The sequence below is a fragment of the Pleurodeles waltl genome, chromosome 6, assembly GCF_031143425.1.
Source record: "Pleurodeles waltl isolate 20211129_DDA chromosome 6, aPleWal1.hap1.20221129, whole genome shotgun sequence".
In the NCBI taxonomy this organism is placed as follows: domain Eukaryota; kingdom Metazoa; phylum Chordata; class Amphibia; order Caudata; family Salamandridae; genus Pleurodeles; species Pleurodeles waltl.
In genome coordinates this window covers 447,078,685-447,093,562 of record NC_090445.1, presented here as the reverse complement: position 1 = coordinate 447,093,562, position 14,878 = coordinate 447,078,685, and the positions used below count along the sequence as shown (strand labels likewise).

Here is a 14,878-nt window from a genome sequence, read left to right as displayed (position 1 = left end):
TAAAATTAATTTTGGCAATGTGTGCGTCTGTGCGTGGGCAAGTACGTTTCTGGAGACATGAACGAGTGTGATTGTGTGTGAATTTGTGTGCGTTAACTGTGTATGCTAGTATGTAGCAGTGTGTGTAACAGTGTGTAAGGGCGCGGTTGTGTGCATGCTTTGCACTGCTGCTACACGAGAGGTCCCTGACCAGCTTCCTCACATGAGACCAGCTGGGTGGCACCCTGGAATGCCTTGGTGAGGAAGGAAACTACATTCCAGAAGGGAAGCCCTCGTGGGTGGGAAATGATTAAGGTGACTGCCGTCCTGCTCCCACTGCTCTTTAATGGCGTGGTTACGTACCTGAGGTCGCAGTCTTTAAAGAGGATTGTCTAGCTCATCACAATTTGGTTTCATAGCTAGGGCCAACCCAGTGTCAGAGAACTTGCATGCTGCTTTCTTGTGTGTGAGAGGTAAGCCTGCACTGCGGCCTGTATTGCACCTGCCCTGTAGGAGGAGCTAGCACTGTTGCCCATGTTGTACTTGCTGTGTGTGAAGGAAGTTTGTGTTGCGCCTGTGTTATACCTGCTGTGTGTGAGGCAAGCGTGAATTGCTTCTAGCTTCTACAGTTGCTGCATTTTCAGTACCTGTTCTGTTTATGAGGGACAATTGCACTGCAGCTCCCTGCGCTGTGCTAGTTCGGTGTATAAAATGAAGTTTGCACTACCTAGTCTTGTGTATCTTTTCAGTGCATTGTGTAAAGGCCTAATATTCCATTGCTTTTGTTGTGGTACATTTCTCTTCTACACACACTACAAGCACGCGTATTCACTTTATATTTTAAGATGAAACTATTTTAAGCTGATTGCAAATGTTCACTGCAATGTGGTCCTTCATGGGGTTGTGTAGGCGACAGTGTCTCCCAAAGTTAGCGCTGCCAGTCAGTGCATCAACACAGAACAAAAAAGAGCAACAAATTGTCATAAAAGTGCATTCCGTTACAAGACTGTAAATACCAAGTACAGGATACAGGTCGGCCGTCAACAGTCTGCAGGAGAGGTGTGTGCCCATCATGGTCAGTGCAAGCCATACTCCAAGGTGGTCACATCAGGGAATCAAGGAAGACGCAAGCGAAGGGCTGTGTGGCACCTCTTCGTCTTAAGACTAGAAAAGGCCAGAGGTCCTGTGGTGGTGGTTCTTGGACTAGTACAACACTGAGAGGAGACCTTGATCGAATAATTTGTAAACAACGAGAGAGAGGACATCTCAAAGATGGAATGCATCTCGGACATGTGGTTTCAACCGAGGAAGTTGCAACGGGGAACAATACAGAAGAGCACACATCTGTGAGACACACTGCCAACAAAAGTGAATTAAATAGTTGTATGTCACATCACTGAATACAAAAATATAAATCTGCAAAAATATAGAGAGCAAGATGTCCGCTTGCACAATGCTGTTAAGGTAAACATATATAAGAGAGTGTTGATGTACTGTTCCATCTCCACATCTACTCAATGAGACGATGTTGTGTAAGTTAATATCTTGCAGTCGATGTTGTTGCAGGTTGATAGTTAAGTGTTGACATTGTGATACTTCTGAAGTTTCAGTTGGTTTGGGTCAAAGGCTATCATGTGCCACCCTCTGATAAAGTATCCCACTCTGTGGCTAGGTCTCTCTCACATCATCACAAGACATCTTCACAGCCATTCTACCTCTATCTGACTGATAACAGGCTCAGCGACCCTCACACCCTCTGATCCACGTTTCACTGATAGCCTATGATTCTCATCTCTTCTTTACCTAAGTATCACTGGTGTCACCAAGGTACCCTCACACCTTCTCTACTAGTGCTTCACTGATATCCAGGAGCCTCACCACTTCTTTATCTAAGTATCACTGGTGTTACTTAGGTACACTCACACCTTCTCTACCTGTGCTTCACCAATATCCAAGATCCTGACCACTTCTTTGCCTAAACATCAATGTTGTGATCCGGGTACCCTCACACCTTCTCTACATGTGCTTTACTGATGTCGCAGGAATCCTCACCACGCCTTTACCTAAGCATCACTGGCATCACTTAGGTACCGTCACACCTTCTCTACCCGTGCTTCACCAATATCCAAGATCCTCACCACTTCTTTACCTAAGCATCGTTGTTGTGATCTATGTACCCTCACACCTTCTCTACTAGTGCTTCACTGATATCCAGGAGCCTCACCACTTCTTTATCTAAGTATCACTGGTGTTACTTAGGTACACTCACACCTTCTCTAACTCTTATGCTTGGTACTTGCATTGATTTCTCCCTCCGGAACCCTTGTATAGTATGTACGTATGCATCTGTGACTGCATGGATTCACACACACCTTGAATCTATGAGTCACAGACATAGATGTCAATTAGATGTTTCTCTGGTCTTACGGGGGCATCAAGTCTACGGTAGACTTAGAAGGTTAACAGAGATCTAGAAACCCGCTTTACTTTCTGAAGTTTTCATTTCTTGACTTTCCACTAACTTTTCATAGCAAACTGGAGAGTAATGGGGGGATACGAATCAGGGAAATAATCACCTTGTGATATATTTAGGGGTCATAGTGTTCACTAATTCACTTCCACTACACCTGCCATTTTGGTGGATGGATAATGTTCATATAGGTTATGGTGACCCTCCCGAGGCACTCACAGCTTCTTTGCTTGGGAATCTGTTTATGGAACTCCAACTCCGCCCACGCTGCTTTAATCACTGAAACCAACGCCTGGGGCAGTGAATCCCTCACTGAGGTCACTTCCTGCAGGAGATACCATCATTCTCTAGTACTTGGCTGGGCACCTCACCTGAGTCAGGGAGCTGCCCAGCCTACTGTGCACTTCCACATAACAGCTGTGGCAGCTAGAAGCAGGGCCACAGAAACGTAGGGCCGTATTTATACTCCGTTTGCGCCGAATTTGCGTCGTTTTTTTCGACGCAAATTCGACGCTAAACTAACGCCAACTAACGCCATATTTATACTATGGCGTTAGAGGCGTATAGCGCCAAAGTTCCCGGAATGTGCGTCATTTTTTAGCGTGAACCCCTTCCTTGCGTTAATGATATGCAAGGGAGGCATTCCCGTCTAAAAAATGACTCCCAGGCCTTTACGTGGTATTTATACTCCCGGGCAAAAGAGACGCCCGGGAGTGGGCGTGGCTAAAAACGGCGCATTTGCGCCGCTTTTTAACGCCTGGGTCAGGCATGGCGTTAAGGGACAAGTGGGCTCAAAATGAGCCCAGAGTGCCCTCCCCTGCCCCCAGGGACCCCCCCTGCCACCCTTGCCCACCCCAGGAGGACACCCAAGGCTGGAGGGACCCACCCCAGGGACATTCAGGTAAGTTCAGGTAAGTATTTTTTTTTTTTTTTTAATAATTTTTTTTGGCATAGGGGGGCCTGATTTGTGCCCCCCTACATGCCACTATGCCCAATGACCATGCCCAGGGGACAGAAGTCCCCTGGGCATGGCCATTGGGCAAGGGGGCATGACTCCTATCTTTACAATGATAGGAGTCATGTTGATGGGGGATGGGCGTCGAAAATAAATGGCGCAAGTCGGGTTACGACGATTTTTTCGACGTAACCTGACTTGCCCCATTTTAAGACGCCCATACGCCATTTTCCCCCTACGCCGGCGCTGTCTGGTCTACGTGGTTTTTTCCCACGCAAACCAGGCAGCGCCGGTCTGATTGCGCCGTCTAACGCCATTCCATAAATACGGCGCCCGCATGGCGCTTCAGAATGGCGTTAGACGGCGCAAAACTTTTTGACGCTAAACTGCGTTAGCGCAGTTTAGCGTCAAAAAGTATAAATATGGGCCGTAATTCGCAGATTTATCCCTGGGCTATGAGGCTTTGACATTTGGATATTTCAAACCATTGTTTTTTAAACCTTGGGGTATGGTACTACTGAGTATATGTGCCCGTGTGAACATGTTCACCGAAACGGAGGCACTGGGACCCTCCGAGATTTCTCCATACTGCTCTACACAAAACAAATCCTATAAATGATAAAATAACATGGAGGCAAAATACCTGCCAAAAAGAGAAAAACGATGGTCTTTCTACAATAGTTCTGCGAAGAAGTAGTTCTCGACTCTGGAGAGTTGCAAATATAATTTCCCTGGTATGAGGTTAACCAACAAAGGTCCCATGAAGTGATGAACAGTTACAGCAGCAGATGTTTTGTGGTAAAGGGTTGAGCAGAAGCACACCCATAGTGCACTTTTAGGCAGTTCCAGTAGCAGTCGATACCTTATGCAGTGATGAAGTTACAGCAGCTGATTTTTCGAACCCTGGTGATCAGTGACAGCAGCAGCATGTGTCTGGCACAGTGGTGAAGAGTTACAGCTTCACTGGTGAGTGAGAGCACAAACAAATCACGTGACCTGTGAAGAACAGCAGATCCCAGAGAGCGGTGCATACAGTAGGTACGCAGCAGTTCTCTTGTAAAGTGCTGAACAATAATAGCAGCAGATTCCTCGTAAAGTGGCGAATGGTTGTTTCAGAGGGTTCCTTGTGCAGTGACGAACAGTAACAGCAGCAAAGTCCTTATACAGTCACGAGATATTACAGCAGCAGATCCTCGTAGAGTCATTGTTACAGGAGCAGATAAATAGTACAGTAATGAAACGTTGGAGCAGGTCTATTCCGCAAAGATGATCAGCTGCGCATCCATGAATAGTCAGAACATCATGATATTTCCTCTTTTAAGAGACGATTGTGGCACTCAAAATAAAACTGATTGCGACTATCAGCACCTGCAGCTTTCTTGAATGGAGAAAGTTACAACCGCACACTCGTTACAGTGATAAGCAAGACCTAAATCATCATTTGTAGTGGCGAAGAGTTGCACTTGCATCTTTTTATATCCGAATCGTAGGACCAGCAGTTCCCTTATACAGTGATGAACTAATACAGTTACTCCTTCATAACATTAAAATATATATACTGCAAGAATCCCCTAGCAATAAATATGGTGAAAGCTCATTCCTATTAGAAATAAATAGGCCCTTCCACGTCACAGTTATAGCTGCACAGCCCTGAAAGCAATAAACGGGTCCCGCAGCTCTTTCTGTGGTGATGACATGCACTGCCCTGTTTACACTTCTTTCGGCATGGCATGTGTCAAGCACACTACAACTAAAAGTCTTTTTTGTTCAAGCAACATAGCAACAATGCAACAACAGAGACTAGACTAAGAAGACCAGCAGGGTGGCTCAGAAAAGGCCGTGCACAAAACCAGGTCTTATGAGGTTTGTGGAAAAGAAGCTGATGAGTCATTAGTCTCAGAGACTAGTAGTCTATTCCAGAGCAAAGGAACTACAATTTAAAATGCTTGGTCACTGTGTCTCAGCTTCTGAAGTGAGGAAGAGCAAGATGGCACTGGGTGCTGAAGTGAAGAAGCAGTACAGAAAGGTTGGAGGCCACCTTATATGTAGGTGTTGACCCCACAGACAGTTGGAATCTGCCCTTGAACAGGAGCTGTATGTGAGTCAATGAAATTAAATCAACAAAGGGGGCACTGTACCAAACCCACTTGCTTCACGTGCACCTGTGCTGCTGCATTCCTCACAATCTGCAGCATACCAGTATATATGTGAAATGCCAGTAGCATGGAGTGACTCTAGTCAAGTATGGTTCCAATGAAAACAGTCATCACTGAGTAGCGATGTCCTTGATCTCATATTCTGGAGCCAGGCAAGACCCCATTTGATAAGCCTGAATGAAATGCGTTTTAGGTTTGCCGATCCCCCACAAGCGTAATTTCAATGTTAAATGCGAGTTCATCCAGTCGCAGGCCGACACCAACAGTCCTGAAAAGCAGCCACCATGACAGCCAGATGCCCTTGAAGGTTCAGAAAGAAAAAGGTGTCATTAGTTTGTGTATAAATGTGTCACGTGGGCTGGACAAGGGTGATGAATGGCTCATGACAGACATTGAAGAGGCCGGGGGAGATGGACCTTAGCACCCCCAAAGTAAATGTGCTGAAACTCCAAGGGGAAAATAATTTGTGACACGGCCTGACTCCCTTACCTAGAATGGTATGAAATCAGGGCAGAGGAGCACCAGCACTCCTAAGGTCTTAAAGGGAGCCACACAGGACCTCCTTTTTGGCTGCATCAAATATGGCTAATGGGTCCAACCATTCCAGGTCTGAGGCATGAATACTGAACATTTGCCATCCCACCATTATTTCCACAGAGACCAAGATAGATTCTACTTCAAGATGGTGATGAAAACTAGCCTGAATGCCACCTAAGCAGCCTTTAGATTCAAGAAAATCAAGAGGCTGTAACTCTGCAAGATTCTCATCAGCTTTGCTGATGCTGGTGGGTCAGTGCCCAGTCACAGGACTCTAAACAAGGCAAATATCAGGAACACCCGGAAGATGTTATTCATGGAACAAAAGTAAAGCACTACTAAGCAAATGGATCTAAAACACATAAAAAGTATCGGGTCGCGGAGGATGCCGGATTTGAGACGAGACCAGAAGTAGTTGAAACACCAGCTGCTGCCTGGGAGAGGAAAGCTCAGCGAAGCCACTGTGATCTGGGATACATTGGATTAAAGACAGCTGTGATCACACCATGAGATGACTCTTACAGAGCATTAATACAGAACTAAAAGGAGCAAGGTCTATCAGAAGGAAGTCCCATAGCAAGGGATAGCTGTTAAGTGCATCTGAGAGATCTATGTAATGCAAGAGGAGGGAAAACCTTCTGGGTAGATCAGCTTCTAGTCTCTATCTTTGTCTTGTAATACTATGGAACATGGAGATCACATATAACACGCCATTTCCACTGATCTGCTTTAGCGTGTGGCAAGAGCGATACTAGCAACCTCCTTAATTTGAGAAGCAACATCACAGTTGCTCTTGCTTAAAAGTGATATACAAGTCTTGCAGATCTTTTTATGGTAACAAACAGTTGCAGCTGCACAACCATAGAGTCACCTTCCTGGAATAGAGATGTAACCTACAGACACAGGGCCTTCTCTCTGGCAGCTGCCACATTCTGATATCCTCTTCCGGCTGCCATCTGCTTGGTATTAAGTCTAATCGAATTCAGGAAAGCAATTAAAAGATGTCTCTTATCCAGTACATTTTCCTGTTTTCATTTATCTTCATTTACAAGAGTTTAAGATCAACTGTGCTTGATTAATAAACACAACATAAACATAAGCGCCCTTTATGTGGTGTGCGGTTACAGCTGCACTTGCATTGTGGTGATCAACTGGTCCTCCGGGTCGCCTATAGTAATGAACAGTTACTGCTGCACATTGTAGAGTCTCACCTGGCAAGCTTTCCCAAGAGCCTAATGAAACAGTGACAAGCAGGTAACTCAGGGAGATTTTCATAGAGAGGTAGAAGATTCTATACCACGATGTCTTTTTTAATAACATATTTTATAGGGCCGCTTTCCCTTAATAGTGACCAAAACAACCAACAGCAGGAGCAAACTCCTTCCACATTGGTGAGCGGGTTCACATCTCACTGGCCTTAGAATGGGAGTGAGATGTGACAAATGTCTTATGTTCGAGTTACAAACAGGTACAGGAGCACGTTCCTCCTACGGTGACAAATAGATACAGAATCAGGCTTTCAGACGAACAGCTCTCCCCTCTCATTCTGATAATAAGAAAAGGGCACTGCCTCTTTTAGTGATGGATAATATATATATATATTAATCCACAACTGGTGGGACGACACCCGCCAAACGGCTGCACCAATTCCTTCACCGACTCATGAGGACAAGGACGAATCAATGTTCAAAGATAAATTTCATCAGCTTTATTCCATATAATTAGACCATAGTCTCCAGCAAAGAATGTCATATATATATATATATATATTTAATACTGACTGATAGCAACATTTAGTACTAGTATGCCATAAATATAATAATTTCTGAACTGCTAAATATCTGCAACAGCAGATGTCGATTTATGATCATGTTCCTTTGAGGTATTTTGTTAGCTATTTCAAGAGATCCCTCTTGTGTCGACCACAGTGAAGAATCGTCGTGCCCCCCACGTGATGAATTCCGGTAAGGACTGCTGTTAGCACCGCGGTGCCCCAGAGGTGGCAAACAGTTACAGCTGCAGTCTATGTGCGCTCAGAGTGAAGTACAGGTGTACTCGATGACAGGAAGTTATTACAGTGGTCAAATACTAAAGCTATAAACTACTCGTGAAATGACAAATATCTGTCTTTTGAAAGTGAGATTTTGGAAAAAGTGAGACTAATAAAGCAAATCACTCATAATGTTAGAATCGTAGAAGGGAGCGTCATTCATACTGACACTTGATTATAGAGGCATATTGTCTCTAGTGTAATGAAGATTTATAGAAGGCGATATCTCTTCAAATGCCAAATAGTTTAAAAAGCCCTCCGCCTCGACACAAATGTGTCGCTATTGTAAACTGAGTGGTCACTCCCTCGACGGATTATCACTGACAGAACGTGGTACCGCCGTGAATTCCTTACAGGGCAAATGACAGCTAAAGTGAGGAACGGGTACAGCAGCAACATATTGTCAGTGACGTTATGCAAAATAATGAACCCTCCCTGCAGGATGTGAAAAGGGGCCCCAGAGTCTTCCTTATCTCACAGATGTTGATTGGCCTTCGGCAGAATGGGGTCAGTATGGAATATTGAGGCCATGAAACTCTGGGCCGCATCCTGCGCCGCAACAACTCGCCGAAAAGCGCTTCGAGGCCTGGTCAGCGGTAGGAAGCGCAATATAAGTACGATTACAATATTGTCCGCAGTACGTGTACAGGAACAGCTCGTACAACGACACACAACTCTCCCTCAATATGCCCGTCATTTATAGCAGCAGGTTTCGAATTAGGGGTCTAAAGCGGCAGATGCTTCCTCGAGACAATGTTGCAGCAGCCGTTTGGCTTTTGTCGGCTGATAAGGACCTCAGCGGACTCCTGTCCACTGAGATAAAGCAGATGATCCCGTTGACCCGGATAAGGTAAATCTTCCTGTCCTTCCCAGAGCGCGGAAGGAGGGCGCTTTCAGAGATTTCTCAGCAGGTCACGTGACGTCACCGTTTACAAATGCACCGACACAGCACCGAGTCCCTTTTAACCTCGGCCTTCTATTGCTGCAGGCTCTTCTAACGGCGATGGAAAGCTACAGCCGCGTTGTCCCTCTGAAAGGCAAGCCTACTCAGCAGCATACTTGTATAATGGCCACACTAGCAGCATTCCTCCTCGGTGTTTAGATTCCCCTGCATGCAAACCATGTGAAAAGTCACAGTGCAACTCCCGGCGTTCGTGGACGCAGATTTCTCAAAATGCAATGATTATTAAAAATAAAATAAAAAATAAAATAAAAAAATCTCTTTAATTCTGTGTTACTTGCGCACATTTATTTTTTATTGGTTACTCTTTTAGCAGCTGTGTGCTGCCAGAGGGAGCACAACAGCCTGTTTATGTAATGATGAACAAATACAGTAGTGTACACATCATTCTTAAGGTGACTCGTCACGCAAAGCTACAGGAGAGGGCTCCTTTTTAGGTCGAGCATAGCAGCGCGCAAGCCTTGCGCCCACCTCACGTCCATCACTACCACTCGCTCGTGGGCTTGTCCTGCAAAAATGCTTTAGTGACATTGGTAAATAGTTTACGTTGGCCCCTCCCCGAGGGAGGTCATGTTACCGCCTTGACCATGGTCCCTTTACAGGGCTAAGTGCACTTTTGCCGATAAGTTTGACTGCGAGCAAACTTCTTTTTTCTTTTGCGTGTCTCTTCACGCTGATGCTCATGACGGCCCTGGCGCTTTGAACCGACTCGCTTATGTGAAACGGTTTTACTTTTAATTTCCAGTTTATGTGGTAATAAAAGTCCGGTTAGAAGTTAACAACGCTAATAGCTCTAACTCGAGCAAATGCGAGACCCATTGCATTGCAAATGCGTCTCCACCAGGTTCTGTTTGGCTGCTCAACCAAGGTACCAGCTGACAAACGTGTGAAAAAAGTGGCAAAGTGCTCTGGTGCCCTGTTGCTGAATGAGAAACACGTTAAATAAACCGTGTTCTAAGACGAGCCGCAGTATATGTAAGGAACCGAACAATTAAAAAAACAGATTGGGATATGATTTTCTGCATTAATGATTAATATTTTTAACTGCGATAAAAATACCCTTAAAAAGATTGTATTCCTTGAAATAAATTTGTTTCTTTGATTTGATGAATAAAATAAAATAAATAGCTCCCCAGCGGACGCCTCAATACTCCCCATGTCTTCTTGAGCTGTTCTCTGTGTTTTGAGTTTCAATATAAGATCACAGGCACTTTCTCCTCAAAGTGCAATACCCTGGACGTTACCTTGCATGTCAAGTGGTTGTGATCAAGATTAGAACGCCAATCTTCTTCAGTAATATCCTTGGTTGCGTCCTTATACGACCAGACTTTCTCAGATGACGTGGTAGCTAACATTCCCGAAGCAGAGCTAGTTATGTTCTGTTTCTCACCCCCATCAGTTTCCATGTCTGAATGTAGAGGGTCAGCTTCGAAAGTTCATCATCAGCGTCATCATATGCCTATAGCTGGTAGTAATCTACAGGTGCGTGTCACATGAAGGTGACATGAAGGTCACAGTTAATCTCTGTGAGACAGAAGCAGGCTTTCATTCTTCCGTGGCCAATAGCAGTATTCCTGAGATGGGTAACCACAACATTTGTGATCGAGCTCACTACAGACATGCGAAATATCTAGTACTAGTGGCGATGTAAAACTACAGCTAGTGTTAGTGTTTATTATGTGTTTAGTTAGTGTTTACTAGTGTTTATTCTGAGTCACTGCTAAACTGCTTAGTGGTGTTATTGAATCAGTTTCTTTCCTTAGTCTAGTGTCCGGAGGGTGGTTGCAACCTGACCAAATTGTACAGGGAGAAACTGAAACAAAGTTTGCCAGCCTTAGCAGAGAATCTACGCTAGTCACATCCATGCAACCTGTGTTGTCTCCTATCCCTCATCAACAGCGTTAAGACACATCATGGCAGCATATAAGGGATCACTTGTATGGTGGTGGCTGGATTTCTGTCTATGCCAGTTGATAAATAGATTGCTTCAGTAGAAACAGTTGCCACATGAGACCTGTCTATTGCGCACAAATGTAATACTCAGAAACAAAACATCTACACGTACAAATATCAGCACCAACATACATTGTGGGCCATGCACCTCAACAGGGTCCTTGCTCCGCTGATAACAAACCCAAGAACGCTTAGAAAAATGTCCTTTCTCTGAAATAGCCTCTTGGATTCTAATTGTTTGCTCAAAGCAACCAAGTAGAATCTCCAAAGAGATGAGCACTTGAGCCACCACACAGTAAGTCCTCGAATGGCACAGATGACATTGCATGCCCTCCCTACTTTTTGAAGTGGTTAGCAAGGGAAAGATAGAAACAAACTTCCCAAAAGCCTCTTCATGTTCGAAACCATTGACAAATGATGCCCTAGTCTGCATTGGGGAACCTGTCCACCAGAGATTTAAACAGAGCAACTCTTTGGAGAGCTTTGTCCAAAGATGCTAAGCATGCATGGTTATTCTCCGACGGGTTCCTCTCCTTCAAGGATAGTCCTCTTAAACCAACTGCTGTGTTTGAAGTCTCATCTCAGTAATGAAGAGCCTACAGTCCCCTCCTTTGTATCACTCACCTCTCTAATGATTCCACTCAAAAAGGGAAACTACCCAGCCATGAGAGTGTACATGGCCAAGTTGAAGCCCACTTCCAGAAAGGTAGCAAGTCCAAGCAGCAGGTGCCTCAAACAGGGTGCTGAACCACCATCACATATTCCCAAAACAAAGACTTGTACTGACAAAGCTTCAAAGCTGGATTCCTAGAGCATGCCTGCGGACTGAACCTACCATCATTTGAGGGGTTTAGGGGGGAAGCACCTTACCTATCCAAATGGGCTAGCACACATGTAGCAGAGGGAAGGGTCTGCAACCGGGGGCTCCTAGTTAGGTCACAGTCATCTATTTGTGTTGGAAACGAAGAGCTAAATACAGAACAGATTGGCATATGGGGCCTTTTCTCCACCAGTGAGACCCTGGGCATCCAGCTATATTTATCTGCTTTTGCTGGGTTTTCATGTGTGTGCAAGGGGACAGATGTAAGTACAGAGAAAAGCTGAGGGTGAGTTGGGGTGAGGTTTATCTACCTTCTTTACAGTCATTTCGGATTTCACTTCCCAGGCAGTGCCGAGTCCATCATTGAGGTCTAGATGATTGCGTGGGCAGTAGGAGGTGACAGACCAGATGACTGTCGAGAGGTGCCAGTGTTTGGCCAAGCCCACAAGTGTACAGTTTCCTGCGCATGCGTCTTCAGGTTTTCGTGGTGAGGCAAGTCCATGGTGAGGGCTAGAGAAACTGCTCAGCAGAAGAGGGGGCCGACACCATTACCCCATTTCCATGAAGATCAGCACCGCAGTGTGTACATTCGTGAGGCCGCAACAGTCTTTCTTTCCTTGCAGTGATTTTGTTCTTCTTGGTATTCAGAAGAGGCAAAGGGCTTAAAATATACTCTGCCGCCTGTTCTTCCCTCGTGCTGCCAGAGAAAAAGAATAGAGATGATTTGCATTGATCCACAACACATAACTCACCCTCATTGCACTCCAAACTCGAACTGACTTCTGGACAAAATGGGAGAGAACCAGGTAGATTGGAATATTTAAAATGTTACGGGCAATTAAAAACAAACTCATTTCTATTTTTAAACTGTATAGAAGGCATTTTTCGAACAGTAAAATAAAAAAGACTACCATGCAGAAACATTTTTTCCTAAAACCATTATTCAATCTAGCCATATCTGCTTGCAATGCAACATTTATGTCACTGGAAAAGCATCACATAAAATGAAACGTATTTTTTAAAATTACACCCCACTGGTATTTTGTTATCTATTCTCATTTTCTCACCCTGGTGCAAAATATGCCTTTCCTTTCCATCTCTCCTGGTTGCTGAGAACCATTTCTTAATCCCTTCTTCTCTATCTCCAAATCGTTTTGTGTATTTCTTTCTTTGCATATTCTTAATCGTCTGTCTTCCTCATTTACTGGGGTTGAGATGCTCTTCTTGTAGTCTGCCTTGTTTCGCTATTGCTCGCTCAGCCCAAGTAACTCTTTGGTGCATTAAGACTGAGAGAAAGATTACAGTTTATTTCATGTTACCAAGGACACCATACATCGTCTTTCTTTTTGGCTTTGTTTTTTACCAACCATTGTTAATTGATAGTTCAGTCTATGTGATTGTAGTCGTGGGACTCAAGAGTAAAACTACCAGCTTACTTATTTTGTCAAATGCTAGTCGAGGAATGGACTACTAAGGCCTGGGCGACACGGAGTAATCAGGTAACTCTGACTGAGGAAACGTAGCTGTGGCTATTCCATGCTGCGTAGGAGCCAACTGGCCCTTTGTCACGAAGATGCAGTGTGCTAGTCCCTGTGGCAGCATTTTCAATTCTTGGATCTGTGGTTACGTTTTTCACATTACAAATATTGGAGAACACATCACATGAGTAATCATTTTTGTCTAACACCAGGAATGGGTGAAGTTGACCACCAAGACAGCCAGTTTCCATCTTACAGAGACCAAGGGGAGCAGTGACACCAGGGCAAGCACAAAGGAGACAGCTCAAACCCCATTTTCCAGATCTGTTGCAAGTAGCTCATGTTGCTAGGTTCCATGAAGAACAGGGTAAGCATTTTGTACAGAAGGGTCACCCCGGTCAGCACATACCATGCGAGGCCTGGATTACAATGTGAGAAGGTGTAGGGCTGGATGCAGCTGTGATCATGTAGACTGTGAGGGCACACTGCTAGCTGCTACAAAGGATCTGGAAATCCCTGGACACATTAGGACCTACATTTAGCATTATTATAAAACAGGTTTCCAGCATTGTGCTTTAAACGAAGGCACCAAAATACCATGATCCTGCCATGCTAGCCTTATTTAGGTCTGGCCTTTTTTTTGCCAAACTATTGTTTTTGCCCCATCAAAATATAATATAAAGAATACACATACAGAGGGGTTTCTGGTCTGTGGGTTCCTTAAATTGGTCATTAAATTGTAATTCACAGTTTGCGTCCACCCATTGCATCGTATATCACGAGGCAATGGTTCAGCCCACTTTACCTAATCACAATAATCATAATAATAATAATACTAATGATACTACTACTACTACTACTAATAATAATAATAATAATAATAATAATAAAATACATTGCAGAACTAAAAAAAACACTAGTAAAACGCAACATTGATTAATATTTTTTTTAATACATTTTTAGTAAAAAAATATAGTGGCCTTTTCAGAAATGAAAGATCATTGGTATATTACCTAAGGGCCAGAGGAAGCTTATTGTAGAGTAATGGTGACAAAAAGGAAAAAGATCTACCAACTTAGCTGACACGTTTTATTTTAGGTAACATTGCTAAGCAAGCATTTACCTGCTTAGTGGAGGCATCTGTTGGGAGATTATTTTTGAATTTTGCAATTAAGATAGCTTTGACCAGACTTATAATAAGCTTTATAGGTGAGACATAGGTTGGTGGGCAAGGATCTAGAGAATAGCCAGATTCTGTTTCCATAAGACTCTTCTCACCTTGATTTCTGGTTTGCCGCAAAAAAATCACTGAAGATCTCCTTATGAACTTATCTCTGTGATGCTATCTTTGATCTCATTTTTTGTTTATTCTCTTTACATTGGAGGAAGGAGCCACACATGTTTTCATTTTTGTGCCTAAAAAGACAGTGTGTTCATTAAATTAGATTGTGAGGGGGGAGGAGGGTTTCAGCAGCTTTAGGATTAACTAATTTATACACAATGGAAAATACCTCCGAGC

At 44.0% G+C, this 14,878-nt stretch overlaps 1 protein-coding gene across 1 annotated transcript in view; it reads right to left on the bottom strand.

The window, feature by feature from the left end:
• Window positions 1–10,779: 10,779 nt before the first annotated feature.
• The window catches only part of CDK18 (cyclin dependent kinase 18), a 495,791-nt gene continuing 491,692 nt past the window's right edge, over window positions 10,780–14,878 (bottom strand). Inside the window, exon 16 of the mRNA XM_069238555.1 lies at window positions 10,780–12,578. Within this exon, the coding sequence (XP_069094656.1) occupies window positions 12,544–12,578 (35 nt within the window). The 3' untranslated portion in view covers window positions 10,780–12,543. The remainder of the gene's footprint in view (window positions 12,579–14,878) is intronic.